This window comes from Mesoplodon bidens, assembly GCF_964165515.1.
Source record: "Mesoplodon bidens genome assembly, chromosome: 19".
In the NCBI taxonomy this organism is placed as follows: domain Eukaryota; kingdom Metazoa; phylum Chordata; class Mammalia; order Artiodactyla; family Ziphiidae; genus Mesoplodon; species Mesoplodon bidens.
In genome coordinates this window covers 19588373-19615419 of record NC_138179.1, presented here as the reverse complement: position 1 = coordinate 19615419, position 27047 = coordinate 19588373, and the positions used below count along the sequence as shown (strand labels likewise).

At 48.6% G+C, this 27047-nt stretch overlaps 3 protein-coding genes across 15 annotated transcripts in view; 2 read left to right on the top strand and 1 right to left on the bottom strand.

The window, feature by feature from the left end:
* The window catches only part of XAF1 (XIAP associated factor 1), an 85101-nt gene that overhangs the window by 5200 nt on the left and 52854 nt on the right, over nucleotides 1-27047 (top strand). For all 3 annotated transcript variants that reach the window (XM_081219440.1, XM_081219441.1, XM_081219439.1), the window contains exon 2: nucleotides 1228-1391. The gene's annotated coding sequence lies outside the window, so the exon portion shown is untranslated. The remainder of the gene's footprint in view (nucleotides 1-1227; nucleotides 1392-27047) is intronic.
* LOC308607492 (uncharacterized protein C17orf100) overlaps nucleotides 1-27047 on the top strand; it is a 73747-nt gene that overhangs the window by 5879 nt on the left and 40821 nt on the right. For 2 of the 4 annotated variants that reach the window (XM_081219444.1, XM_081219445.1), the window contains exon 2: nucleotides 1228-1391. The gene's annotated coding sequence lies outside the window, so the exon portion shown is untranslated. Of the gene's footprint in view, nucleotides 1-1227; nucleotides 1392-13477; nucleotides 15856-27047 lie in introns of those variants that run through there. The other 2 variants (XM_081219446.1, XM_081219447.1) reach the window with 2 other exon arrangements.
* The window catches only part of SLC13A5 (solute carrier family 13 member 5), a 31024-nt gene continuing 20571 nt past the window's right edge, over nucleotides 16595-27047 (bottom strand). For 2 of the 8 annotated variants that reach the window (XM_081219430.1, XM_081219434.1), the window contains exon 12: nucleotides 23973-24375. In XM_081219430.1, the coding sequence (XP_081075556.1) occupies nucleotides 24079-24375 (297 nt within the window). In that variant the 3' untranslated portion in view covers nucleotides 23973-24078. Of the gene's footprint in view, nucleotides 26683-27047 lie in introns of all 8 variants that reach the window. The other 6 variants (XR_014014017.1, XM_081219433.1, XM_081219431.1 and 3 more) reach the window with 6 other exon arrangements.

Genomic DNA, 27047 nt, shown 5'->3' with positions numbered 1-27047 from the left:
TTAGTACTTTTAATTATTCCATTTCATCTCCTTTGTTGGCTTATTCACTCTTTTCATTTTAGTAGTTTCATGAGGGTTTAATATACATTTTTTGACTTTGCATATTCTACCTTAACAGGATATTATACTCCTTGACCCATAGTATAAGAATCTTACAAGAGTATACTTCTGTTTTTCTTGACTTTTTTGCTGTTGTTGTCATACATTTTGCTTATACATGTTACAAATCCTACGGTACATTGTTAGCATATTAGCTTTAAACAGTCGATTGTCTTTTTTTTTTTAATTGTTTTACAGTAGGTCCTTGTTGGTTATCTATTTTAAATATTCAGTTGATTGTCTTTTAAAGAATTTTAAGTGATAACTTTTAAAAGCTCTACTCACGCAGTTAGCAGTTTTGATGCTCTCCACCCCTTTGTATAGATCCAGATTTCCATCTGGTAGCATGTTCCTTCTGCTTAAAGGACTTCCTTAATCATTGCTTCTAGTGCAGGTTTGCTGGTGATGAATTCTTTCAGTTTTTATATGTCCAATAAAGTCTTGATTTTGCCCTCATTTTTGAAATATATTTTGAAAATCATCAATGTAGTCTAATCTGTTTGTTTTACTTAATAAGGAAACTGAGGCACAGAATGAGAACATCTTGCCAGTCACATGGCACTTAGCCTACCTGCAGTGGCACTGCCCCCACCGCTCTCTCAGAATAGCAAAGATTTTGCCACTGGAAACTCATTCATTTAGTTGTCAGTGGCCTGTCCACATTACCCTTTAAAGACACCAGGAGAAAGGGCTAAAGTAATTAAATTGCTCTTTAGTGTGTCTTCGTTGATCAGATTCCTTCACCACTTCATCCATTAGGCATGGCAGGCTATAACCCTACAGGTTGTGAACTTTGTAAGGGCCTGCCAAAATGGCTGAAGCGTGAAAACTTCATCGGCTTCAAAATGCAAGAAGAAGAAAATAGCAAAATTGAAATTAATAAGTGCCAATGTGCGCACATTGTAATAGATGTGATAGGATACAGATCAGGACCTCCAAGAATAAGAATATCTAAGACCCAGGTCTTAAAATGGCTCTGCCAAGGTGACTATAAACTGAAATCTGGACTCTGGTGAGATGACAGGGTAGGGCCTCTCTCCAAAAGTGATAAGACTGGTAAGACTTTGGCCAGGGGTAGCCTAGAGATCTCAAGTTTCCTTTATTTTCTTTCTTCCCTCCTTTGACCAGACTGACCTTCCCACTGACTGAAAAACTAGACCTCGGATAAGTGAATTCACCCCTCTGGGCCTCACTGCCCCCACTGAAAATGAGATGTTTGGACTAATCTTTAGATCTGTGATTCCCAAAGTGAGGAACGCAAACGTTGCTGGTGTGCAAGAGGATTTTAGGAGGTATGGAAACATTTTTTATTTTGATAATTAAATATTTATTTCAGTGTGTATTAGATTAAAAAATATAACTAGCCCTCAAACTTGTTATTTCACCAATATTTTACTTCAGCTATAGTAGGGGTTTTTTTTGTTTTTTTTTTTAAAAGAAGATGTTGGGGGTAGGAGTTTAGTAATTTATTTATTTATTTTTGCTGTGTTGCGTCTTCGTTTCTGTGCGAGGGCTTTCTCTAGTTGTGGCAAGCGGGGGCCACTCTTCATCGCGGTGCGCAGGCCTCTCACTATCGCGGCCTCTCTTGTTGCGGAGCACAGGCTCCAGACATGCAGGCTCAGTAGTTGTGGTTCACGGGCCTAGTTGCTCCGTGGCATGTGGGATCCTCCCAGACCAGGGCTCGAACGCGTGTCCCCTGCATTAGCAGGCAGATTCTCAACCACTGCGCCACCATTGAAGCCCTATAGTAGGCATTTTTAAATGTTTAAATGAATTGATTTAAAGAAAAAATAATCAGATACCATAAACAATCGGCCTTGGGTGTGGCCAGAAGTTTGAAAGTAATATGGAATATACTGACTGATGTTTGGGAAACGAGGCACTAATTTAGTTCCTTAAGTGAATGTTTTTCGAACTCCATGAGAAAGCCTGGAGCTGTGACATCAATTTAGTGGATTGTAATCAGCATTTTTCTTATTAATGAAATAAAAATAGAAAAATATAGAATATATCAGAGTGTTCACACATAGTAAAGGTAAGAATTGCTTTGTGAAACTTCTCTGTATTGTCACAGTGTAAAATATGTTAATATTGAGAGTCACTGTCCAGAAAGTTGGAGAAAAGTGCATCCTGTGAGTCCGTGACCATCTTTGAGTTTCTGCCATGACAGACAGTGGACAGCAGAGGTCAGGCAATCCCCGCACTGCAGCAAAGGCTGATCCTTAGCCCAGCAGAAACCTCAAGGGAATGCCAAGCGGCGCAGAGGCCTGACGCCAGGCCTGAGGTGACAGTGGTTAACAGAAAATCCAGCTCATTGGCCTTCAGGGGTGACCACTACTGAGAGCGACCAGAGCTCCACGAGCACCCTGGTCCTCCCCTACAGTGGGACACTCCAGGTGGCACTGCCGCAGCCACTTCCCGTCTTCCATCCCTAGACCGCATTCTCATCTCTGGACTTTCAAACACCCTGGGGATGCTTCGGTGTGTCTATTGTTTCTCAAAGGCCCTGTGATTCAGGATTGGGCCCTAGCCGTGTTCATCTTGGAAAATCAAAGTATCTTCATGTTATGTGCCCACACTGATTTAAGGGAACACTCTCGTGTTTCACATTCCCTTCGCCTTGATTATTGGAGAGAACCCAACACGTATTGAGCACTCACTCTCCCCCAGGCACCGTTCAGAGCACTCCTGCTTTCCTCACATCTGCATGAGGTAGATCAGAACACTGGGGCATAGAAAGGTTAAGTGATTTACCGCAGGTTACCAGCTAGGAGGAAGAGGAGCCAGGCCCCAAACCCAGGCTGGCTCCACTGCTTGTGCTCTTCGCCACTTGGGCTTGTGCTCTTAGCCACTAGTTTTTGCTGTGCTCTAAGAGAGGGCTAGAGAGCCTTCCCAAAGTCTCTTCCTGCTCTTCCCAGTGTCATATCCAGTGGCCTCTTTGGTCCACATCTTCCCTGACCCTTCTGTAGCATTTGACCCCAAGGACCATCCCCTTCTGGAAATTTTCTCCCCCACTGGCTTCCATGAGCTGCACTCTGGCCCCGTCTTCTTTCACTGAGTCCTCTCCCTGCCCCTGAAACCCTGCAAATATCAGTGGTCCCCAGAGTTCTTTCCTCAGCCTTCTTTTCTCACTGTACATACCTCACCCCAGCACTCACGGTGCCAACTGCTGCCTGAGTGCTGACGGCCTTCCCACCCAGACCTCTCTCCTGAGCAACTGGCCTGGACATCTTGCTCTTGATGGCCTAGATTCATCTTCTACTCAAAATGTCCAAAACTGGCCCATCTGCCTCCTGTCCCAACTCCACCCCATAATTTTGGGCATATTCCCACGCACCTCTGCCTGCGTTTCCTCAGTGAATAACGTTATCTGCCCAGCAGCTGGGCAGAAATCTGTTACCTCTGACTTCTCACTATTACACCCTCATACAAGTCAGTCCAATGGATCTATCTGTTTTGTCTCTTGAGACGAGCCATTGCCTTAGTTCAGAGTTTTGTCATCTCTCTGCCTGGTTTTCCTTTTCTCTCTTCTGATCCATCTCCAACATGCTACCAAAATTATGTTTTGTGAAACACATTTCACTCTTTTCGTTCCCCTCTCCCTCAGACACTTTCAGTGCTTCTGCACCTCCTATGCTACGCCTGGCCTGGCCTTCAGTTCTCTGGCATCTCTGCCTCTGGGTCCCTCTAGGCACTCTGCTACAGCCGCTTTGTGCTTGTACTCACTCCTAAAAGCACACTTTCTGTGGCCTGTTTCCAACTTATGCTGGGACTCCAGCGCCACTCCCTGAAGGAACAAGAGGAGGAACATAGGAATGGGAAAAGGTGAAACCAAAGCAGCTGCAGGACCTGGTGTTCTGTGAGGACGATACACCAGGTGTGGCTTATCCATTGTCCTTGTGTGACCAACTGGGCACTTCTGGATGAGGGTGTGTCATGTACCAACACCCTGTCAAGCACATTAGTGTGCAGGGCCTGCGTCCAATCCTGAGACCTTTAACTCAAGGCAGGAGCCTGGCTGTGATGCAAGAGATGCTATGATTCCCAGGAACCAACATCATGGCCAGGCCAGGCTCCCCACTGCCTCTTTGATCTCACCTCCTATCACTCCCCTTACCCCCAATTCCTTTTCACTTTATTTGCCTTCATGCTAATCCTTAAATATGCCAAGTTTATTCCTGCCTCAGGGCCTTTGCAGTTTCCATGTATGCTGCCTAGAATGCTCTTCCCCAGATTTTTTAATGATTTGCCTCTTCACATCATTTAGGTATTACATAAAATATTGATTTTACTGATTAAATACCCCCAACCCTTATTTCACATTTTTCCGTGGCACTTACCACAATGCGAATTTATTTTATTTGTTGCTGGTTTACTGTCTGTGTTCCCCACTGGAAAGGCAAGGACCCTGACTTGTTTGTCACTATATCCCCAAAAACCTGTAATGACACCTAGCACAGGCCAGGTGTGTAATAAGTGTTTGTGGTAAACATGAGTGAGAGAATGAATGAATGGTCAGGATGAATTTCAGGACCCTCAGCAGTTTGGGCTCAGACTGAGACTGCCACTGCCCTCTGTCAGTCTGGGCAGGATTGGCTGGTGCTGAGCCCAGGTCTTTGGCAGGCTCAAGGGTGAGGAACTGGGGGAGGCCAGGTGAACTCTCACATTTACCCTTGGCCCTCTGATGATCCTTCTGCCAGGTAAAATCCTGCCTGTCCTCAAGGCCCTGCTCCATTTCCACCTCCCCAAGGAGCCTTGCCTAGTCTTCCATCCCACCCTGAGCCCACTTCCTAAGTGTTGTCACTCCCCACTGCAGCTTTCTCTTTTTACAGCACCCATGTGATTGCTCTTTAAATCACTCCTCGTTGTTTACTCCTGTCTCTCCCATGAGATTGAAAGCCCATCAAGGACAGGGACTATCACAAAGCCTCTTTGTGTTCAGTAACTATGCCTAGACCGAATGAACAAGGTTAGGTTTGTCTGGACACAGGCATGATCACTGAATGTTCTCAGCCCCTGTAAGGCAGGGCATCCCCTGGCAGTAAGCAGGGGGTGTAGCTTCTCTAGAGCACAATTAAGGGCACACTTGGAAAGCCATGCAGACTTTGAATAAAGACAGTTGTTTGGTGACAGACGCTCACTCATATACTCTATGGTCGTTTCCCCTTCTTTTTTTTTTTTTTTTTTTTTTTGCGGTACGCAGGCCTCTCACTGTTGTGGCCTCTCCTGTTGTGGAGCACAGGCTCCGGACGCGCAAGCTCAGCGGCCATGGCTCACGGGCCCAGCCGCTCCGCGGCATGTGGGATCTTCCCGGACCGGAGCACGAACCCGTGTCCCTGCATCGGCAGGCCGACTCTCAACCACTGCGCCACCAGGGAAGCCCTCCCCTTCTTTTTATTCACCCATGATTTACTAAAATCCCACCCAGTGATTCTGAGATGGCCTCCAGGAGCTAGGGGAAGACGTAAACGGGAAGATTCAAGTTCAGAATCAGACCCGTGCCTACCGTTGGGGCAGGCCAGGAGGGGTGACCCCACGATCCCTCCCTCCCTTTGCCTTCAGTCTGTTATAAATTGCCTTCACGCCGTGATGCTTCAGCTGGGAGTCCGGACTTCAGCTGGCTTAGATTGCTGTGCTTGCAAATGCCAAGGCACTTCAGAGCCTGCAAAATCACTTTATCCCTTTTCTTAAATGAAGATCCAACTCTACTATGTCTGTTCTGGTTTGGCTTCTTGGTCATAACCTTGGAGTGACTCAGCGGGCATCACCCAGACTCCCTGGGGCCACCAGAGTGAGCTGGCCAGGTGGGCAGCCTCAGCTGAGGCTGTCTCCCAACCAGTCTGAGGTCTGCGGATTAGGCTTCATGGTTGGAGAGCTCCAGACAGAGAGCGGCAGGGTAGGTCCCTTGGGAAGACAGGAGTGTGTCAGGAGTCAAGGAGCACCTTTCACCAGCTATGGTGGGCCACCCAAGCATCCAGGTGGCTGTTTTATGTAATTATTACTTTTTATGTACAGATAGTTTTATTTTTGTTTATTTGCACATACCATGGTCTTCGTATTCCCTATTTGCAAAAATATTCACAGCGGCCGTACTATAGCATGTTGGACATATGGATAGCACTGCACTCATCATCTTTTATGTGCAAAGCTGTTATTTTTCTGTTGAATTATTTCCTTGCAGCCCATTCCCAGGAGTGGAATTACCACGGGAAATGGGATGAACGTTCAAACAGCTCTAGAGCCGTATTGCCCAATTCCTTCCCTAAAAGGCTGTGCTAATTTACGGGGCCACTGACAGTGTGTTTAAGCAGCTTTTTCCACAGCCACGGGAGCATGAGATGTTACCATTTCCTTAATGTGTGCTAATTTAGGAGGTGTGGAGTGGCACATTGCTACTCCAGTGTGCATTTCCCTGACTGCATCGAGGATGAGCCTGTTGTAGGCACTGGTCCACTCTTGCGATGGCCTTCCTGCTGCATCACCGGCCCCGTGTGTCTGTCTCTCTCCACCTCCCTGCCTCTCACTGACTGAGTGTCGGCCTCATTCTCTAAGCCTCTCTGTCTCGGTCTTTCAGCCTCTGAATCCTGTCTTTCTCTGGTTTCTAACTGGGCAGACATGTAGCTGATTTGTGAAGGTCCTAGACGAGCCCCGACAAGCTGCTGGCTGGACCTGGACACTGGCCCCTGGCCTCTAAGGCCTTCCTCCCCAATGAACTCAGACAAAGCCCTTCCTTCCAGCGGGGGCTCATCTGGGCTGACCTCCCGAGAAACGGCTGGTAATGACCAGGCTGTCCCTCAGTGATCTCCTCCAATGATCTGTTCCAGGCTCTCCGGCCTCAGGACAACTCGCCAAACAGACCTGCACGTGCTGGCAGTTGGGAATGTGTGGTCTGATAGAGCCAGTGAGTGGGGCCCCCAGAGTCCAGACGTGTGGACAGCAGAGGGGCCCACAACGGTGACAGCAGCTTGACCTGCCTTCCTGCTCCAGTGAGCCCCTTGCCTGAAGTGGCAGAGAGAGCTCACCTCTCAGGCAGAAAGCCCACTTGGCCCCAAGTGGATAGGGAGCCCCCAGCACTCCATAGTGTGGCAGGGACAGGGGGCTGGCACACTGCTCCACTTCCAATGGCCTTGAAGGTTCATGGGCACTTGGGAAGATTTCAGAAAGGCAGCTGACCACAAGGGAAGCTGTGCAGGTGCCCTTGATGAACCCCCGTGATTGGTGGGTTGCTGAATCCAGGCTCCGGACCTGCCTGCTGCCACTTGTCACGGAGGCAGACAGGCCTTGAGAGTTTGGGCTCCTGCGGTCACCTCTCAGACTCCATGGATGGTCCTAGCACATTAGAATCCAAGAGATTGTTAAAAGCCAGACAGGAACTCAAACATCAAGTTTTCTACCCTTTCATCTAATAGTCTTACCACTCAGCTGTTTCTTTTTTTTTTAATTAATTAATTTATTCTTGGCTGTGTTGGGTCTTTGTTGCTGTGCGCGGTCTTCCCCTAGTTGCAACGAGCAGGGGCTGCTCTTCGTTGTAGTGCGAAGGCTTCTCACTGCGGTGGCTTCTCTTGTTGTGGAGCACGGGCTCTAGGCACGCGGGCTCAGTAGTCATGGCGCACGGGCTTAGTTGCTCCTCGGCATGTGGGATCTTCCTGGACCAGGGCTCAAACCCATGTCCCCTGCATTGGCAGGCAGATTCTTTTTTTTAATCTCCTTTTTTTTTAACATCTTTATTGGAGTATAATTGTTTTACATTGTTGTGTTAGTTTCTGCTGTATAACCAAGTGAATCAGCTATACATATACATATATCTCCATATCCCCTCTTGCATCTCCCTCCCACTCTCCCTATCCCATCCCTCTAGGTGGTCACAAAGCACCGAGCTGGTCTCCCTGTGCTATGCAGCTGCTTCCCACTAGTTACCTATTTTACATTTGATAGTGTATATATGTCAATGCCACTCTCTCACTTCGTCCCAGCTTACCCTTCCCCCTCCCTGTGTCCTCAGGTCCATTCTCTACATCTGAGTCTTTATTCCTGTCCTGCCCCTAGGTTCTTCAGAACCTTTTTTTTTTTTTTGTAGATTCCATATATATGTGTTAGCATACAGTGTTTGTCTTTCTCTTTCTGACTTACTTCACTCTGTATGACAGACTCTAGGTCCATCCACCTCACTACAAATAACTCAATTGCGTTTCTTTTTATGAGCTGAGTAATATTCCATTGTATATATGTGCCACGTCTTCTTTATCCATTCATCTGTTAATGGACATTTAGGTTGCTTCCATGTCCTGGCTATTGTAAATAGTGCTGCAATGAACACTGTGGTACATGACTCTTTTTGAATTATGGTTTTCTCAGGGTATATGCCCAGTAGTGGGATTGCTGAGTCATATGGTAGTCGTATTTTTAGTTTTTTAAGGAACCTCCATACTGTTCTCCACAGTGGCTGTATCAATTTACATTCCCACCAACGGTGCAAGAGGGTTCCCTTTTCTCCACACCCTCTCCAGCATTTATTGTTTGTAGATTTTTTGATGATGGCCATTCTGACCAGTGTGAGATGATACCTCATGGTAGTTTTGTTTGGTTTTTTTTGAATTTTATTTTATTTATTTTTTATACAGCAGGTTCTTATTAGTTATCCATTTTATACATGTTAGTGTATATATGTCAATCCCAATCTCCCAATTCATCCCACCACCTCACTGCAGTTTTGATTTGCGTTTCTCTAATGATTAGTGATGTTGAGCATGCTTTCATGTGTTTGTTGGCAATCTGTATATCTTCTTTGGAGAAATGTCTGTTTAGGTCTTCTGCCCATTTTTGGATTGGGTTGTTTGTCTTTTTGTTATTGAGCTGGCAGGTGGATTCTTAACCACTATGCCACTAAGGAAGTCCAACACTCAGCTTTTTTAAAAACTCTTATTATATAAGAAATGCATGCCCATTCTTAAATATTTGAAAAATACAGAAAACAGTAAAGAAGGAAATGCAATACTACAGATTCATCAAAGATAACTGCTGTTATATTTCCACCTCAACATTTTTTCCTATGGTTGTGTATATTTTTGTTATCACCGAATCATATAGTATATACAATTTTGTATCTGCTTTATTCACTTTAAATTAGATATAAGTATTTTCAACATAATGAAATATTGTTTTTTTTTTTTTTTTTTTTTGGCTGCATTGGCTCTTCGTTGCTGCGCGCAGGCTTTCTCTAGTTGTGGCTAGCGGGAGCTACTCTTTGTGGTGGTGCATGGGCTTCTCATCACGGGGGCTTCTCATTGCGGGGGCTTCTCTTGTTGCAGAGCACGGGCTCTAGGCGCGCAGGCTTCAGTAGTTGCAGCACGTGGGCTCAGTAGTTGTGGCTCACGGGCTCTAGAGCGCAGTCTCAGTAGTTGTGGCACACGGGCTTATTTGCTCCGTGGCATGTGGGATCATCCCGGACCAGGGCTTGAACCCGTGTCCCCTGCATTGGCAGGCAGATTCTTAACCACTGCGCCACCAGGGAAGTCCCGAAATATTCTTCATAAACACTTTTAATTCCTGAATAAGAGTTTTTGAGTGGACACACCATAAATACCTACTATTATCCAAATGTTGGACATTTATGTTTTTCATTTTTCAAGAATGTAAAAACACACTGAAAAAAAAAAGGTTAAGGTAAACATCTTTTAAGTATAAATCTTTGTCCACAATTTGAATTTTCCCTTAGATTAAATTCATACTCATAGGGGTATAAACATGTTTTTAGTCTTTCTATTTTGCTTGCCAGAAAGGTTGAACCAATAACACATACCTAAAACAAACAAACAAAAAAAACACATGCTTATCTCACTACACACAGCTACATGAAGAAATATCATTTTTTTAAAAATTTACTTATTTGAAAGGCAGTGAGTCTGTTGCTTCCTTTTAATAGATAAACTGAGACTCAGTGAGGAAAAGAGACCTGCCTGGGGTCACCCCGGGAGTGTGTTATCTCATTCCATCCTTACAACCTACGATGGTGGGGAGCTAAAGCACACAGATGGGGTAACCTGCCCGGTCTCTCACTCAGCACGTGAGACGTGGAGCCTGAGTTTAATCCTACACAGTTGGAACCTAAGGCCCTTCACCTCTGTTCTGTACTTCACCTCTGTTCTTTGGCTGTTCTTCGTTCCCAGATATGATGCTGAAAGGTGGTTTGGGGCCAAGACCTGAAAGGACTTGGAGTTTGGATTTACCCTATAGACAGAGGGGCACCATTAATGGGTTCTTAAGCCTCAAGACTGTGTTGTACAAAGACGTTTCTGGTAGACTGGCTGGGGGAGGCTGGCAACAGGGAGGTTGGTTGTGGAGGTGCAGCACACAGATAATGTGAACAGCAAAGAGGCCTGCACAGACCCATGCGCACGTGGGCTTGTGGGTTATGGGCCGTGGGCAGTCGGGAACATTAGGAGTCTGGGGAGGCCTCCTCCTGTGCCCTTTTCACTGGGCAAGGGCCATTTTTATCTGCTACACGTCAGGCAGAACCTGTGCCAACGGCCAAAGACTCCACCTCAAATCTAGCAAATAAGAGAGAGGGTGGTATGGATTACGTTATATTTAAAACAAGCCCACACAATGCCTGTAATTTTTTATTCTGACTCCGTAATTATAACTCAAGACCAGTCAGATCATAGTTATCCCCACACCGACTCGCTGTTGAGACACATTGAATTAAAGGCTTTGCTGCTTCTCCAGATTCTATTTTAGACGCCAAGCACTGTCAGGTAACCGGCCTTTCACAAGGCTCGTCTTGGTGGAGCCCCTCTCAGGGCAGCCTGCACGAAGGCCAGGTCAACACTGGGCTCTTGAAAAGACCACCGATACTTGTGATGCTTTGCCCAACCTGAGCCTCAGGCCTGAGCCAGGGGCGTGGAGAGCTGAGGGAGCACCATCCTTGGAGCAGGCCAGCCTCCCTTGGTCAGGCCCACCTCAGAGCCTCTGCACTCTAGAAGATTCCTGAATGCTGCTCTCCCCCAGACCCTGACCAGGGTCCCAGGGTCAGATAGGCCAAGCCCTGGCTATTGGGCACAGTTGTCACAGATAAGCTGGCATTGCCATTGCCCATAGGGACCTAATTTAGAAAAGACGAGAAAAAGGAAACCAAAGGAGCACAAGCCAGCTGGGCTTACACAGGCAGCCCCTGTGACTAACCAGACCTAGGCTAATTAAGGCCCCCTCCCCATCTTAGGATCCACCAAAGAACACCACCTCTCAGCCCCACGAAGACGCCCCTGACAGAGCAAGAGTGGGGTTGGGTCCCTCCTCACAGACCTGGAGCCCCACTGCCCCTTCCTCCACGTGGCCCCCCACACCCAGTCCTGCCTCCAGGGAACACTGTTGGGGAGATAGGCTAGCTCCCGTTTATCCATAAACTGCAGGCAGGCCTGGGCTCTGTCGGAGGTCCTTCACATGTACCATCCCATTTACTCACATCTCGTAATCATCGCTTTAGACATGAGGAAATGGAGCGCGGAGAGGTAAAGTGTGGGTATGCAGGCCACCCAGTCCACATGTGAAGGAGTGGGAGCTGGAACCCACTTGTCAGACTCCCCCAGATCACACGGCTCGTACATAGGCAGCTTGCCTGAAACCACCAGGCCTGCTCCCAGCTGCTGCTTGGTGGTTTCACACCCCTGGCAACTTGCTAAGCACTTGGGCCCAAGAAAGCCCAATCCCAGTACCTGTCTTAGCACAACTTTCTGCAGCACACGGCTCCTTGCCTCAGCCAGCTCCTTGCAGAGACCCTTGCTCTCGTGTCCCGCAGAAAGAACGGACAGTTCCTTCCTCAGGCCTTTGATGCATCTTGTACTTCTATTTTGACATTTAAGACATTATTGTCACCATTCACATGACTCTCCTACTAGACTTCTCGGGGGCAGGGCCTGTGTCCTGTCTCTTTGTTACTAGTTTGACACCTGGCACGTAGTGGCTGCTTGCTGTTTGTTTTTTGTTTTGTTTTTTTGGGGGTTTTAAATTTATTTATTTTTGGCTGTGTTGGGTCTTCGTTGCTGCGCACGGGCTTTCTTTAGTTGCGGCGAGCGGGGGCTACTCTTTGTTGTGGTGCGTGGGCTTCTCATTGCGGTGGCTTCTCTTGTTGCGGAGCACGGGCTCTAGGCGCGCGGGCTTCAGTAGTTGTGGTTTGCAGGCTCTAGAGCGCAGGCTCAGTCGTTGTGGTGCACGGGCTTAGTTGCTCCGCAGCATGTGGGATCTTCCTGGACCAGGGATCGAACCTGTGTCCCCTGCATTGGCAGGCAGATTCTTAACCACTACGCCACCAGGGAAATCCCTGTTTGCTGTTTGTTGCAAGAAAAAAAGAGAGTCTGAAAAACTATTCATCCTTCAAAACTATGCCTAGGATAGATCCTGGGAAAGCTTTCCTGATTCATACAAGCTGAGTTAACCCCGTCTGCTCCTATACAATCAGTAGGAGGATTGTTTACTTGGGTACACCTTTGGGGGCAGGGACAGAACCCGATTCTTCCCTGTGACCCTGCCTCTCAGCACAGAGCAGGCATCTAGCAGGGGTCAGTAAATGTAGAACTGAATTGCTCTTTGCTTCAGAGTCCCAGATAAAGGGCACCATGACCTGAACCAGCCAGCTGCCCAAGTCACCCGGCTGAAACCACCGAGGGCTGGCGTGCCAGGGATGTTTGCTGAGCAAGGGAACACTGAAATAAGACCTAACTTTAAAAAAGAAACACACCCAATAGGTGTTCTATTTCTATGAAAATCAGCTCTGTTTTTAGGTAACTGCCATCCCACCTCACCTCCCCACGGTGGGCCCTGCCTTCCCACAGGGCCCCTCTACACCCCACCCGGTAATCATGGCCTTACCTGCCCCCATCCCCTCCCCTGTTTGCTCTCTGGGTTTTCCCTCGATTGCAGGGTGCAAGCTTCCAGACGCCCCAGAGGCCTGTCTCATGCCGGCCCCAGACTCCGTCCCTCCCTCCCTGACCTGCCCTTGTCAGGGCCCAGGCCTTGTGGGGGTGGGAGAGGGGCAGGGCAGGGAGTCAGCCCCTTAACTGAGCCAGAGCAGGGCAGCTTCACAGCTAGGGGCACAGGAGCCAGGCCGTGCTCCTTCCAGGTCTCTGTCAAGCCAGCAGGGCCCCATTCCCTAGTTCAGACAAAACTCGAGGTCTGCATGGCGCAGTGAAGAGAACGGGGCTTTGGTGTCAGGCTCGCGGTGCTGGGCCTGGGCCTGGTCCTGGCTCCTCCTCCTCGGCTGCCAGCATCTAGGCAGGTCGCCTACCTCCCACCCTCTCCCAGCTTCAGACCCCTCCCTGGGCAAACAGAGCTGGACCTGCTGCACGGGTCTGCTGAGGGCCACGCCATGATGAATTTCTTGCAGGGTGAGAAATTTGGATTGGAGAGCAGCAACTCCATGCTTCCTGTGTGCTCATCAAGAATCAAGCTCTGGGGACTTCCCTGGTGGCGCAGCGGTTAAGAATCCACCTGTCAATGCAGCAGACATGGGTTCGAGCCCTGGTTCGGGAAGATCCCACATGCTGTGGAGCAACTAAGCCTGTGAGCCACAACTACTGAAGCCCACATGCCTAGAGCCCATGCTCTGCAACAAGAGAAGCCACCGCAATGAGAAGCCCACGCACTGCAACTAGAGAAAGCCTGCGCAGCAACGAAGACCCAACGCATCCAAAAATTAATTAATTAATTAATTAATTTAAAAAAACAATCAAGCTCCAGGCACCCCAGCCCTGTTCTGTGAGCCTCCTTCTGGCTTATCCTCACCTCCTCCATCAGCTCCTTTGTCCCAGAGTCCCACTAGAGCCTTAGGGAGCACCCCACTCTCTGGCAAGGTTCCTGCTTCTCACAGAAGGCCAACAGGGTGAGGGACCCTCAATACCTTGGCAGCTCCCCCCAGCCTCTAGCCAGATTCTAGGAAGAGACCAGGGCAAGCCTGAGGCGGGGGCTGGGGCTGAGGCCCACCGTCCTGGGAAACTTGTGAGCCTCCCTCACAGCTCAGCACTCAGGCAGGCATCCAACTACCCACAGCTGCGGTTTCCAGAGAGCCGGGCCTCCCACCGCAGGGACAGTAAGCTGAGAAGCACTGGAGCTATAAATGTGAAGTGGTGAACCATGGGACACTGCCGCAGCCCCACAGCGGGCAGGAGCCTGCCCCCACCCCCCCAGCCTCCCTGCCTCCCAGCAAGCTTCAGGCCCCGCCAGGCCTCTGAGACAGCCCAGGCCTGTCCACCAGCTCCGCTTTGGGCTCTGAGCAGGGCTACTGCCCCACTCCCACCCTCAGGAGGTCCCAGGCACAGTGTAAGGCCCAGCTGGGGGCAGGGCAGGCAGGACACCACACAGCACTTTGTACACCAGCGGTCAGGACCCCTGGTCTCACCTCACAAGCATCATCTTATTTTATGTTGACTTATGCAAAAGGAGGGGGGCCTGTAATTGTTTTGAAGCTTACTGCTTCTAAAGGTCTCACTCCTCCCCCTGGGTGGTACCGAGTCACAGCTTCAGATCCATCTGGAGGCTACCTTGGGCACAGTCAGGGTGACCTTGGGGTGGGCCTGGGGCTCGTGTGGTCTTGGTGGGCATCCTCATAGGCCCTGCCAAAAAGGAGACCCTGGGAGCGGCAGTGATGCCTGATAACATAAGAGCAGCCCCTTCACCAAGTGCCCGCCCTGTGCCCAGCCCAGAGCTCTCAGACCATAGAAGGGTCATTGTTTCACAGGCGAGAGACCACACGCAGGGAGGAAGTCCGGAGCTCGGCTGTGCCTCAGGTCTCACCACCACTCCCACACTTCAGACCTGGGCGGGAGTGCAGTGCAAGCTGGGGAGCAGGGGCCCATCTGGAAGGGTCTGGGGAAACAGAGAACAGGAAGGAAGCCCCCTCTTTCTCTCCTCTCAGAGCCTGTCAAGGACAGACCTCTTCTCCAACACCCCTACTCTGCTGGACAATCTGTCCCCTAGCACAGGCCCCTCCTGTTAGGCTAGGGAGCTGGCCAGGAAAGGTAAAGTCACCCTCAGTGTGTCTGTCACCTGCCCCACACGAGAGCTCAGAGGTGAGCCCTTGGGTCTCTGGGGAGGCCCCACACAGTGGGATTGTCTTGAGTGATATCACTTCAATATCCCTTAGCTGGCGCCCCTCAGGGAGGTGGACAGAGATGGATACCTAGGGAGTGCCATCAGCCACAGTGGAGGCCCTGCCAGGAGGAAGCACTCTGGGCTGGGTGATGGGCAAGAGAGACAGCGAGGGCTTCTAGACATGACCCCAGGCCCAAGGGTCACTGGCCAGGGAAGCAGCTGGCAGCCTGTCCTCACCCCTTTTGAGTCAGGTATTTTGGCTTCCCAAGTCCACAAATGGGGAAAAACAGGCTGGGCAAATGTTTACTGCAAAAAACATTTAGTATTTCTTATTTGTAAGAAACTTGAAAACTTTACAGGAGGACATAAAAGTTTAATATATGGAAAAATAACATTTTGTTGTGTAGCATGGATCAATATTATAAAGATGTCATTTCTCATCTAATCTAATCTATAAACCTATTCTGATTCATTTAGTCATCTAATATATATTGAGCCATTACTGTGTACCAGGTGTGTTCTAGGCACAGGGAATACAGGATTGAATGAAACAGGCAAAAATCCCTGCCTTTGTGGGGCTTACAGTCTTAAAGATAGGAGAGATAGACAAACAAAATGAAGAACTAAAGAAGTAAATTTTATAGTACGCTAGATGAAAAATGCAATAGAGAAAAATCAAAGACATTATAGAGAGTGTGGGGTGGGTGGGGAGATATAATTTAAAACAGCCTGAGTAGTAGTAATATTTGAGCAGAGATTTAAAGGAGGTGATGGGGCAGGAGTGTACTTGGTGTGCTCTAGGAGCAGCAAAGAGGCCTGTGTAGTTAGATCAGAGTGAGTCAGTGGTTCTTAGACATTTGGGGATGCCTGGAGACATTTTTCATTGTCACAACGAGGGGTGGGAAGTGCGGGGTTGCTGCTGGTCTCCGGTGAATAGATGCCGGGATGCTGCTGAACATCCTGCAGTGCACAGACAGCTTCCTACAACAAAGATTTATTTGGTCTGAAATGCCAGTTGTGCTGAGGTCAGGAAACCCTGGAGAGTGAGGCAGAGTAGCAGAGAGATAGTCAGAGGTAACTGCCAACCAGGGTTTTTTTGGAACTAGAGAAGCTGATTCAGAAATTCTTATGGAAAAATATGTGATGATAGCTGGGGGCAGGAGGTGGGGAGGATTAAAAAGAAGAATAAACAGAGTTTTACCATATTTTAGCATACATTATAAATATTCTTATGACAAATGACTAATTTCCTTAATATATAAAGAGTTCTTATAAGTGAATAAGTAAAGGCCTTTTTAAAAAACTCTTAAAAATAGGAAAAAAGGGGTTTACCCCCCAAAAAAGGATACACAAATGAATTATAAATATGTGAAAAAATTATAAATGTTACTTGCAATTTAAAGAAATGAGAATGAAAATCATGAGATAGCATTTTGCAACTATCAGAGTAGCAATGATTGAGAAATTTGATTATATACAGAGTTATTCAGGATATGTGAGAATATGGCCTCATGCACAGTGCTTGTTTTTTTTTTTTATTTTTGGCTGCATTGGGTCTTCGTTGCTGCACGCGGGCTTTCTCTAGTTGCGGCGAATGGGGGCTACTCTTCGTTGCAGTGCGTGGGCTTCTCATTGCGGTGGCTTCTCTTGTGGAGCACAGGCTCTAGGCGCACGGGCTTCAGTAGTTGTGGCACACGGGCTCAGTAGTTGTGGCTCACGGGCTGTGGAGTGCAGGCTCAGTAGTTGTGGCACACGGACTTAGTTGCTCCGCAGCATGTGGGATCTTCCCAGACCAGGGCCTGAACCCGTGTCCCCTTCATTGGCAGGCGGATTCTTAACCACTGCGCCACCAGGGAAGTTCTCATGCACAGTTCTTGAGAATATATATTGGTATAGCCTTTTTGGAAAGCAAGTTGGCGATATCTGTCCCAGATTTTTTTGGGGGGTAGGGGGGCCGAGGCGCCACACAGCTTGTGGGATCTTAGCTCCCCAACCAGGGGTGGAACCCGGGCCCTCAGCAGTGAAAGTGCAGAACCTTAATCACTGGACTGCCAGGGAATTCCCCTCTGTCCCAGATTTAAATACATATACGTTTTCATCCAGCATGCCATTCTAGGCAAGTATTCTACTCACGTACGTTTACAAAGATTTAAGTAGACACGTTTATTACAGTCTTAGCAAAAGATTGGAAATGACCCAAATGCCCATCAACAGGGGTCTTGTTTATTTTGCGGTATACACTTACAATAGAATACTATGCAGCTTTTAAAAAGACTGAGGCTTACTCCTAGGCACACAGCCCAGAGAAGTGAAAACATATGTCCACAAAAAGACTTAGGCAGAGAATTTTATAACAGCTCTATTCAGATAGCCCTCAACTGGAGCAAACCTAACGCCCATCAAAGGAGAATAAACAAACTGTGGCATATTCATACAATGGAACACTACTTAGCAACGACGATAAAAGGAATGAATGGATACACACAACAGGAATGAATTTCTAAAGCATTTTGTTGCACAAAATAAATCAGACACAAGAGTAGGTACTGTATGATTCCATTTACATGAATTTCAACAGGCAAGACCAACCCATGCTGACAGAAATCAGTACAGTGGTTGCCTCAAGAAGGTGCAGGTTCCTGGAAGGGGCAGGAGAACCTTCAGGGGTTAAGGAGATGGAAATGAGGCGTTGCTTACACCTTTTATACAGTTGTCTAAATCACTGAATTGTACACTTAAGATCTGTGCAATTCACTGAATTTAAGTTTACCTCAGTTTATAAACAAAATTGGGAATTCCCTGTTGGTCCAGTGGTTAGAACTTGGTGCTCTCACTTCCGGGCCCTGGGTTCAATCCCTGATCGGGGAACTAGGCCCCCACAAGCTGCGGAACAGCCAAAAATAAAAAATAAAAACAAAATTAACTATTGAATGGGGAAATAAAGTCAAACTTAATATGTCCTGAAATGGAATGATCTCCACATAAATTAAGGGGGAGGGGTGGAAGCAAGGGCAGAAAATGTGTACAGTTTGCTCCCAGGTGTGATAAAGAGGACACATACCTATCACATAAGCTTGTGTGCAGTTGGGCCTCTGTATCCTCGAGTTCTGCCTCTGCAGGTTCAACCAACCACCATGCAGGATCACAGATACGGGGGTGCCGACTGTACTAGGCCATCTTATACAAGGGGCGTGCACATCCGCAGATTTTGGTACCCTCAGGGGTCCTGGAGCCGACCCCTGCGGGCTGACTGTATGTGTAACATGTCTGGAAGGACGTGTAAGACACTGTTGGGCAACGGTTGCCTTTCTGGAAGGGCCTGGAGGCCTCAAGGTCTAAAGTGGAGGGACATGTCTCAATACTTTTTTGTACTGTTGGAATTTTTTCACTGTGTTCATGGTAACTTTTTAGATATAAACACTAGTTAAAATTTCTTGATTGGATAACAGGGTGTTCTGAGGTTGAATTGTCATATTTCTCTACCCTTGATAGCTGGAAGCAGGGACATAAATGCTACTCCAACACTGCCAGCAGTGGGGGGAGCCTATGTCTCTGAGAGTAGAAGTGGGCATTTGCACAAGCATATCAGGGAAGCGCCTGGAAGGTGTTTCTGGGGCAGGGAAGTGAGAAACTGAATCCTGGCTCAGGACACCACAGGACATAAACTGAATATCTATCTGAGCACAAGGATTTGGGCAGGAAATGATAAGCTTTCTGTTGGAGAATGTAAAAAGCCATCCCATGATGTGGAAGATTTATCATGATGGAATTTTTTTTTAATGTGAAAAGAAGCTGCTTTTGTGGGTTGAAAGACAAGGCTTTTAAGAGGATGTGGGACCAGGGGAGAGAGCACCCCAGATAAAGGAGTTCTGAGCTAAGAATAGGACTTCCAGGTGTAATTTTTAACCAGACAGTCCAGCATTTGGTCTTTATTTCCACAAACGAGAACATGCCATCAAGGGTCCTACCAGGGAATGTCCATATTCATTTTGAGAATTGGACTCTGTGCTAGTGAGCTGACACCCTGCTTGAAGTCCAGAGCAAAAGTTTCATTATCCATTATTCTTGTGTGTAAGGGATGGTGGGGAGGAAGGAAGACTTTTCCTGTCCCAAGGAGATGCCCTGCTCACTGGCTTTGCCAGAGGAGGCAGTCCAGGTCTTTTTCTAAGGAAGTCCTCAGCTCAGAGGGACAGGGAAGGATCCCAATTCCAGGATCAAAGGATAAGGAACCCTGGAACGCATGGGATCCTTGTGGAGTCATAAGTCCCTGGCAAAACAGTTCAGAGAGCAATCCTGGTCAGGATTATGTGTTCAGCTAACCTTGGGCCCAAATGTCTGATGTATGCTAAGAAGAAAGAAATCAAGGGTCTTGGGTAGAACCTCTTTACAAAATATGAGGCAAAATATCAATGGGGAAAAGGTCTCAGGGCTTTCGGCAAATGGCTAAGACCCAGATGGGAGCAGGGAGTGGGCCATGTAATAGACTTTAAGTCAAGACATCATGGGGATGTGGCAGGGGCTGCATCTGGCCCAAGCAGATGAAGGGTCAGTGGGGTAAGGGTCTTCATGACTCTGGGGAAAGGCCCTTACAGATGCTCTAGTCCGGCCCCTTCCTGATGGAAACTGAGGCCCAGAGAGTGGACTGACTTGTTCAGTATCTGACGTCAGGACTGAGCTTGGTCCATGACTCAGACTCTAGCCTCCCAATCCAGTGGTTCTCCTGGAAGTGGAGGCAGAGGTGAAGCCCTTGACCAAACACATACTCTCTTCCTACCTAGGAATGTGTTTCTACTGAATTCCATGGAAAGGGAGCCACTCAAGTAGCCTGGAGTGAGGGCAGCCCTCTGAAAGGGTCATAATAGCAGACACTGGTTCATCACCGACCCAGCAGCTCCCCCTTTTCTTCCCCTGCCGGAAGCCATATTTTGTAGTAGGTGAAAACCTCTTGATTTCAGGAAACATAGGCCAATTTCCCACGCCCAAGAAATGAGTCCTAATTGGTCTCATGGTATTCCAATTCCCCTTTGTCAGTGATTGGCCTAAGGGTGGGCATATGATCTAGTTCTGGCCAACAAGACATAAAGGGAAGATTGTAGGGCCTTCTGAGAGAGCTTTTGCTTTTCTAATAAAAGGGAAAGATGCAGTAGGCTCCATCATGCCCCCATCTCCCACACCTTCCTTCCTGCCTTCAGTGCAGATGTGTATATAGTATGAGGGTCACGCATGACAGTAAAGGCATAGCACCCTTAAGATAGCAAAGTGGGCGATCAATCCCAAGTCTTTGGTGGCCCGAGTGAGCTGCTGGACCAGTGCCAGCAACCGTCTACCTCCAGACTTCTTGTTAAGTAGACATTAAATGCCCTTATGATTTAAGCTGCTGTTAGCTAGGTTTTCTCCTACTTGCAGCCGAAAGCAATCCTGATCGGCACTGGCCATAAATGTTAGTGCAACTCCAGCCAACTTCAAGAGACACTGTTTAGAAACAGCCTTTGGTCAGCCTCCTCAACCTTGGGATCTGTTCTCCTGAACCCCCGCCCAGCTTTCTTGTCATCCCTCAACCAGATGGAATCCCCCCGCTTCCACCCACCCCACCACATCCTCCCCCATCAGCCTGGCCAGTCCTACTCATCCTTCATTGCCCACGTTGGATGACCTTCACTGACCTTGCTCACTACCACCAGGCATACATCTAATTGACAATACTGATCAATCATTTATTTACCAATCACACTTGTGGTGGCCTGCTGTGGATTAGCCATAGGGCCAGCACTGGACCCAGCAGGCAGTGCAAGTCCTTGGGAGCCCTCACTGGTGGGGCAGACACATCAACAGCGGCAGTGTAGGGAGTAGTGATAGAGGGGTGGGTCGGTTTTATCTTGGCAGGGGAGCAGGTAGCCATTTCCATACTGCTCTCTCCAACCAAAGGCTTTATTTCTCTGGGCAAAGACCAGCCCTGTCTGTTCCAGGACTGACCTAAGCCCATCTCAGAGGAGGCAACAGAAAGGGCTCTTGTGAATGATCCCTGAGCAGGCAGGGCCTTGGGGTAGATGTGCTCTTGGCCACCCACCTTTCCCTACCGTACCTGTAAGGCCAAGGCCCTTAATGGCTAGAGGAAGCAGCAGTGGACATGGCAGCAGAAGACCCAAATTGGAACCTTAGCCACCACTAACTTGATTTGTGACTTTGGACATGACGTGGCCTCTCTGAGCCCCAGTATTAATGAAAGACAGAGGAGGTTAATAATGCCTGCCTATCTTGCAGGCTGCTGCAAAGACTGAATGAGATAACTGTCTGATGCACCAGGGCCAGGGAGGCCTGGCACACTGGAGGTGGGCAGTAAGTGTTCATTCATCCACCTGCCTGCCCACCCCCACCCCACACACAGCAGAAAGCCGGAGACAGCGCCGTGCACCTTCCATGGGAGACAGACTGGGCGCTCAGACATCATCCCACCCAAGGAACCAGGTGGTGTATGCTTGGTCCTCGGGTGGGGCATGGGGGTTCCTTGGGTTCCCAGGCTTTCTCCTGCTCTGAAAAATACCATCAATGGAGCAGCACAAGAAGGAAAGAAAATTGGGTTGGTGGGTAGGAGGATAGGATTCTCTCATGTGTCTCACAGGTTGTTCTGAGGGTTCCCAGGCCACTCTGGAGTCTTTGTCCAGCAAGTTCAGATAGATTCACTCATGGGCAGGGGCTGTCTGCTCAGGGACTGCCGGGCACTGCTTGTTCTCAACGATGCTCTGTCAGCAGCCGGCTAGACTGCCAAGACCAGTCAGCAGAGGGAGGCTTTCCCCAGAGGTGCCCAAACTCTGGCATGACAGACAAACCCTGAAGGAACCCTGCTTTTGGTGGTTAACAGGTATTCCCTCTGGGTCTGCAGGTGAGGGAGGACCTAGACCTCTGCCTGTGGCCCCAAAGGAGGCCATCACTGCCCATACTTGGAGTGTGATCCCAGCTGTCGTGGGGCAGGAAAAGCATCTCCCGGAAGAGCCAAACTGACCGGCCTGGGAGAAAAGGGGGGGATTCCAGCAAATGTCGGCCAGACAACAGAGGGGCCTAGGAGCTGAAGGAGGTGCCCCACAGAGCTGGGAAGGGGGTCCAAACTGTCAGTTCAAATGGAGCAGTGACCTGTTAGTGGGGTGCTGCAGGTGGTGTCATCCGGAAGTTATCGACTCAAATTCCTCATCCTTTGGCGGTGGCACCATACTCCTGGTGGTCCCAGGAGGCTCTGATTCCCACTCGCTCCAGCAGTGGAAAGCTGCCCAGGACCGGGCGTTTTGTCCCCGGGCTGGATTGTCCCTTCCGAGTGACAGGAGGGATCTGAGGCAGCCCAAGGTAAGCTGGGAGAGACACAGGCTCTGGAAGGTTGTTTTCTCACCTCCAGAGCTGGGATCTGATTGCCATTTAGATGACAAGAGAACAGCAGAGCCCAGCCATGGGGCCAGCTCGAGGCTTAGTGGGGGTGGGACCGTGCCCGTCCCAGAGATGATGGCAGGCCCCCAGGAAAGATGGATGCCAGCAGCCTTATGGGAGGCTCCCTTCACTTCCGAGCCTGGCCTCCAGACACCCGTCCCCAGCTGAGACCCCAGGTGTGGAGGAAGAGGTGGCCCGTTGGCTGGGTCTCCGTGGGGTGTGGGCATCATGGGGTCACCTTGGGGCATGAACCCCAAAGCTCTGCTACAAGTTGTAGTGGAAGGTTCGGGTGTCCTCAGGAGGGCAGGGGCCTGGGCGTGGTCTTGCGGCTCTTCCTAAGTCTCAGTGTGCTGTCACATTAGCCCAGTCAGGGAAACTGTCCAAGTCAAATATGACCCGTCCCCACGTGTTGACGGCCAGAAATACACAGGTGATCCCAATGACGTTCATTATTAGTCCTGTTTTCATCTGGAAAAAAACAGGGTCAGAGTCAGCACCCTCGGGTCTGCCAGGCTGTCGGAACAAAGGTGAATGGGCCTAGGGAACCAGCGCTCTGGGAGAAGGGAACAAAGGCTGTTTGCTGGGCCTCCCGTCCCCAGGCCAGGCCCTGTGCTCACCCCACCCCCCAGACAGAGCAACTTCGTGTCCAGTAAGAATCACCACTGCTAAAGCAGCCTGGGAAACAGGCAGGACAGGTGGGCTCTTCAGGCCCATTGGGACGTTTGGAAAACTGGGCCTCAGGGAGGTGAGGGAGTTACTGGAGGGGCCCGGGTCTAACTCCAGGCCCAGCACTCACCCCAGCGCCTTCACCGTCCCACAGGCACGTGCTGGCCTTTCTGGGGCCTGCTCTGCGTTCTTTGGGTGCTCACTAACCATTGCTTTCACACCCTGTGGCAGATTTTTCACTGGGGATTGGAATTGAGTTTGCAATTCCTGGTTTCTGGGACCCACCCTCTGTGTGGGAATGCTCCATGGAGTCCCAAAGATACCCAGCTGAGGCTCTGAGTTAACTAACACCTGACTGGGCCGAGGGAGGGACCCGCCTTCCTGGCCTCCCCTGTTTGCCCACTTGCCTCTCCCCATTCTGGAGCTGCAGAGCCGCCCTCCTCCCACCGGAGGCTGGGATAAAGCCAAAGCAGAACTGAAGAGTTCCTCCTTTGGCAGCATTTGTTTCCAAGGCAGCATCTGCTCCCAGGCAGTGGTGTCTCTCCCCCGGCCTGCTTCCATGTCTGTAGACACCTCTGTCAATCTCTTTGGCTGTCATTAACATTTCCCCTCATCTCAGCCTTGCCCCTCCTGACTGTCCTCACGGGTTCTTACTAGATTGTGAAGTCCATCTTGTCCATGTGGGACTCCCACCCTCACCCCTTCCAAGTGCTCAGTGAAGGCTCCCCTGGTGGCTGCTCGGGCACTTCCAGGTGGGAGATTCTGTAACCCACCTCTCAGCTTTGGGAGACAGAACAGTCTATGAAATAAGAGATCATGTCAAAACAGAAGAAAAAAGCTGCATATAAATGCAAATAATGAGTTAGGTCTGGACATTTGGTCCCAAACTGTTTGACACCACAGGTCATTAATAAATGGGGCATCCCTCATGACAAAAGCATCATAGCTGATAGGAGTGAATAAAAGCGGCTGCGTTACCATGTCGGAAACCTTGAGGTGTCCATAGGAAAACACGATGGCATTAGGTGGGGTGGCCACGGGCAACATGAAGGCAAAGGATGAAGTCAGGGTACAGGGGATCATGATGTACAGCGGGTTGAGGCCAATGGAACGTGACTGGGGAAAAACACAGCACTACAACGTCACAGATGCAGAAAACAAAAGCTCCTGGGGACCATCACTCTGAAAAGCTTTTCCCTAATGTACTGTGTACATTCCCACCTCTGTGCCTTTGTCCTGCTGGCTCCTCTACCCTTTGCCACATCTGGATGATAACCCTGCTGGACCCTGAAGGCTAAACTTACTGGGAAGCCTTTCTGAACCCCCTCAATTCACTCAACATATACTTCTTGGGCACCTACTATGTGCCAGAGACCATGCTGGGCACTCCTGCAGCCCATGTGTGCACATGTCTGTCTGTCTGTCCTGACACAGAGAGAGCCTAGAGGGCAGGGACCACGTCTCTCACCTGTGGGTGTGCCTCTGTATGTATGTGTTTTTATACACATTTGGGATCATTTTGTGTATGAAATTTGGTATCCATCTGTTTAAAGCTTAAAATTCAGCCACATCTAGCACAGAGTAGACAGATGTTCATAAATATTTGTTGAATGAATGAATGATATAATAATTTGTAATGTCTGTCAATATCAAAATTAATAATCTATCACGCAGATCTACTTGCACATGAGAGCAGACACATATGCAGAGATGTTCAGTGCAATATCGTAACAGCAAAACACACAGGAAACAGACTCAACAGCCATCAATAGCAGGACGGTCAAATAAAATGCATATATACAAACAATGGAATAGTTTGCAGCTGAAAACAAGAATTGAGTAGGTCTTATGTGCTAACAATGGAAGGATCTCCAAGATATATGATTAGATTCAATAAGGTGCAGAACAGGACCATGGAGTAATGCCATTTGTTTAAAAGGAGAGTGTTTGTGTCTGTGTGTGCATGTGTAATACATCCAGAAAGATACCTAAGAAATTAATAACAGGAGTTGTCTCTAGGGAGGAAGCTAGAGCGTAAGGGTCTGTATACTCTTTGGTATTATTAGACATTTTCTGGCTATGTGTATGTATCACATTTTCAGCTTTGAAAATTATGTGTTCCCATTTTGTGAAATACCCTTCAGGACTGTGATTTTTTTTAAACGGCTTGATAGTATTACATTGTATGAATATATGATAACTTATTTCACCAATCCCTGCTATTATGGAAGTATTTTTATAACAAATAATTCTTTGATGTGCATCTTTACAATATAAGCTTGTAGGCATCTCTGATGATTTTCCTAATACAGATTCCTGGGCATAAAATTCCCAGAGTCCGGTGTAATCTCTTAGCAGTTGGGTTTTTTTAAATCCTTGTCACTTTATTTTCACAAACCTTATATGTTAAACCTTTCTATGCACAAAATATAAATATGTACATAATATTTTTTTTACCAGTGGCCTCCAATTTTCTTTATTTTCACCACTATCAGGAAAGTATTTTAGCATATACTTTTAATGTAGGGGGTTTTATTATAACATATATACATTGTATCACTGTATTGATATATTCTAAACCATAGGAAAAAAATAAATATTTTTTTTATTGGAAAAAAAAAAGATTCCCAGAGTCAAAGGGTATGAGCAGGTTTCAGGTTATGGTTCCCATGGGTAAACAGGTCTCTGAAAAGGCTGCGCCAGTTACACTCCCTCTAGGAGTAACTGAGAGGAACCAGGCTGCTTCCTGGTTTCCGCATGGTGTATGCACCCCATGTGCCTCTGTGACCCAGCTCGGGGGTCACCACCTTCCCCTTGCCTGCAGGTGGGTGCTGAGGCAGGAGTGTGAGGTCTGTGTGGAATCTAACTCGGGGCTTCGGATTCTAGAAAAGCTTGTTTTAGAAGGGCCTGGCCACCCTCTCAGGTGAAGACCCCCATTTGACTAGTGTCTGGAGGTGACAAAGCCAGGCCTCTGCTGGGGAAGGAGTCCTCACTATGGCACGACCAGCATCAGAAGACGTTCTTCGGCATCTTTTCGCCCTGGGCAGCCTGCTTAGGGGAGGGGGAGATGGGCCACCTTGCTCTTTCTAACACTTCCATCTTCTCTTGGAATAAAAGGAGAAAATCACTTGGGTTTGCTTTTTTATACACGTGGACACCCTGGCAACTGAATGAAAATTTACCAACTTCAATCCTGTGTTGAGGCCTTTGTAAGTCTGTCCTCCCAACTCCAGAATGACAGCCCCAGCCTCTCCCCGGCTCATTTTGCATCTATAGAGGGTTTTCATAGGCCTCATCCTTCTTGACCCTCAGCACAAGAGTAGGGGAAAGAACTCGAGTGACGGGTTTGAGGATCTCACAACTTGAACTCAGGTCTTCTGACTCCAAACCTCGGGCTCTTTCTGTACCACCTTGAGGTTGGTACTGCCAAATGATGAGTGACAAAAGGAAATGCAAGAGAAGGTCACAGTCGAGCTTCCTGTAAGCTCTGCTTTCTTCTTAGTCCCAATTCAAAAACATGCTTACCCACGGAACACAGCTCTTTAGCCTGGCACTCAGCATCCCCATCCACCACCACCCACAGCCTCTCTGGGCTCAGTGCCCACTGATCCCCAATCCCTGAGCTTGCCAAGCAAGGCTTCTGGGAGTTTTCAGTCATGCACTTCATTTCCTTTATGTGGGCTACTCCATCTTCCCAGAGCGTCCTCTCCCTCCCACCATTCCCAGGCTCCATTTCCCCCAAGATCTCTTCCTGGTGGGTTCCAGCCAATGGTGTCCCCCTGTCCTGC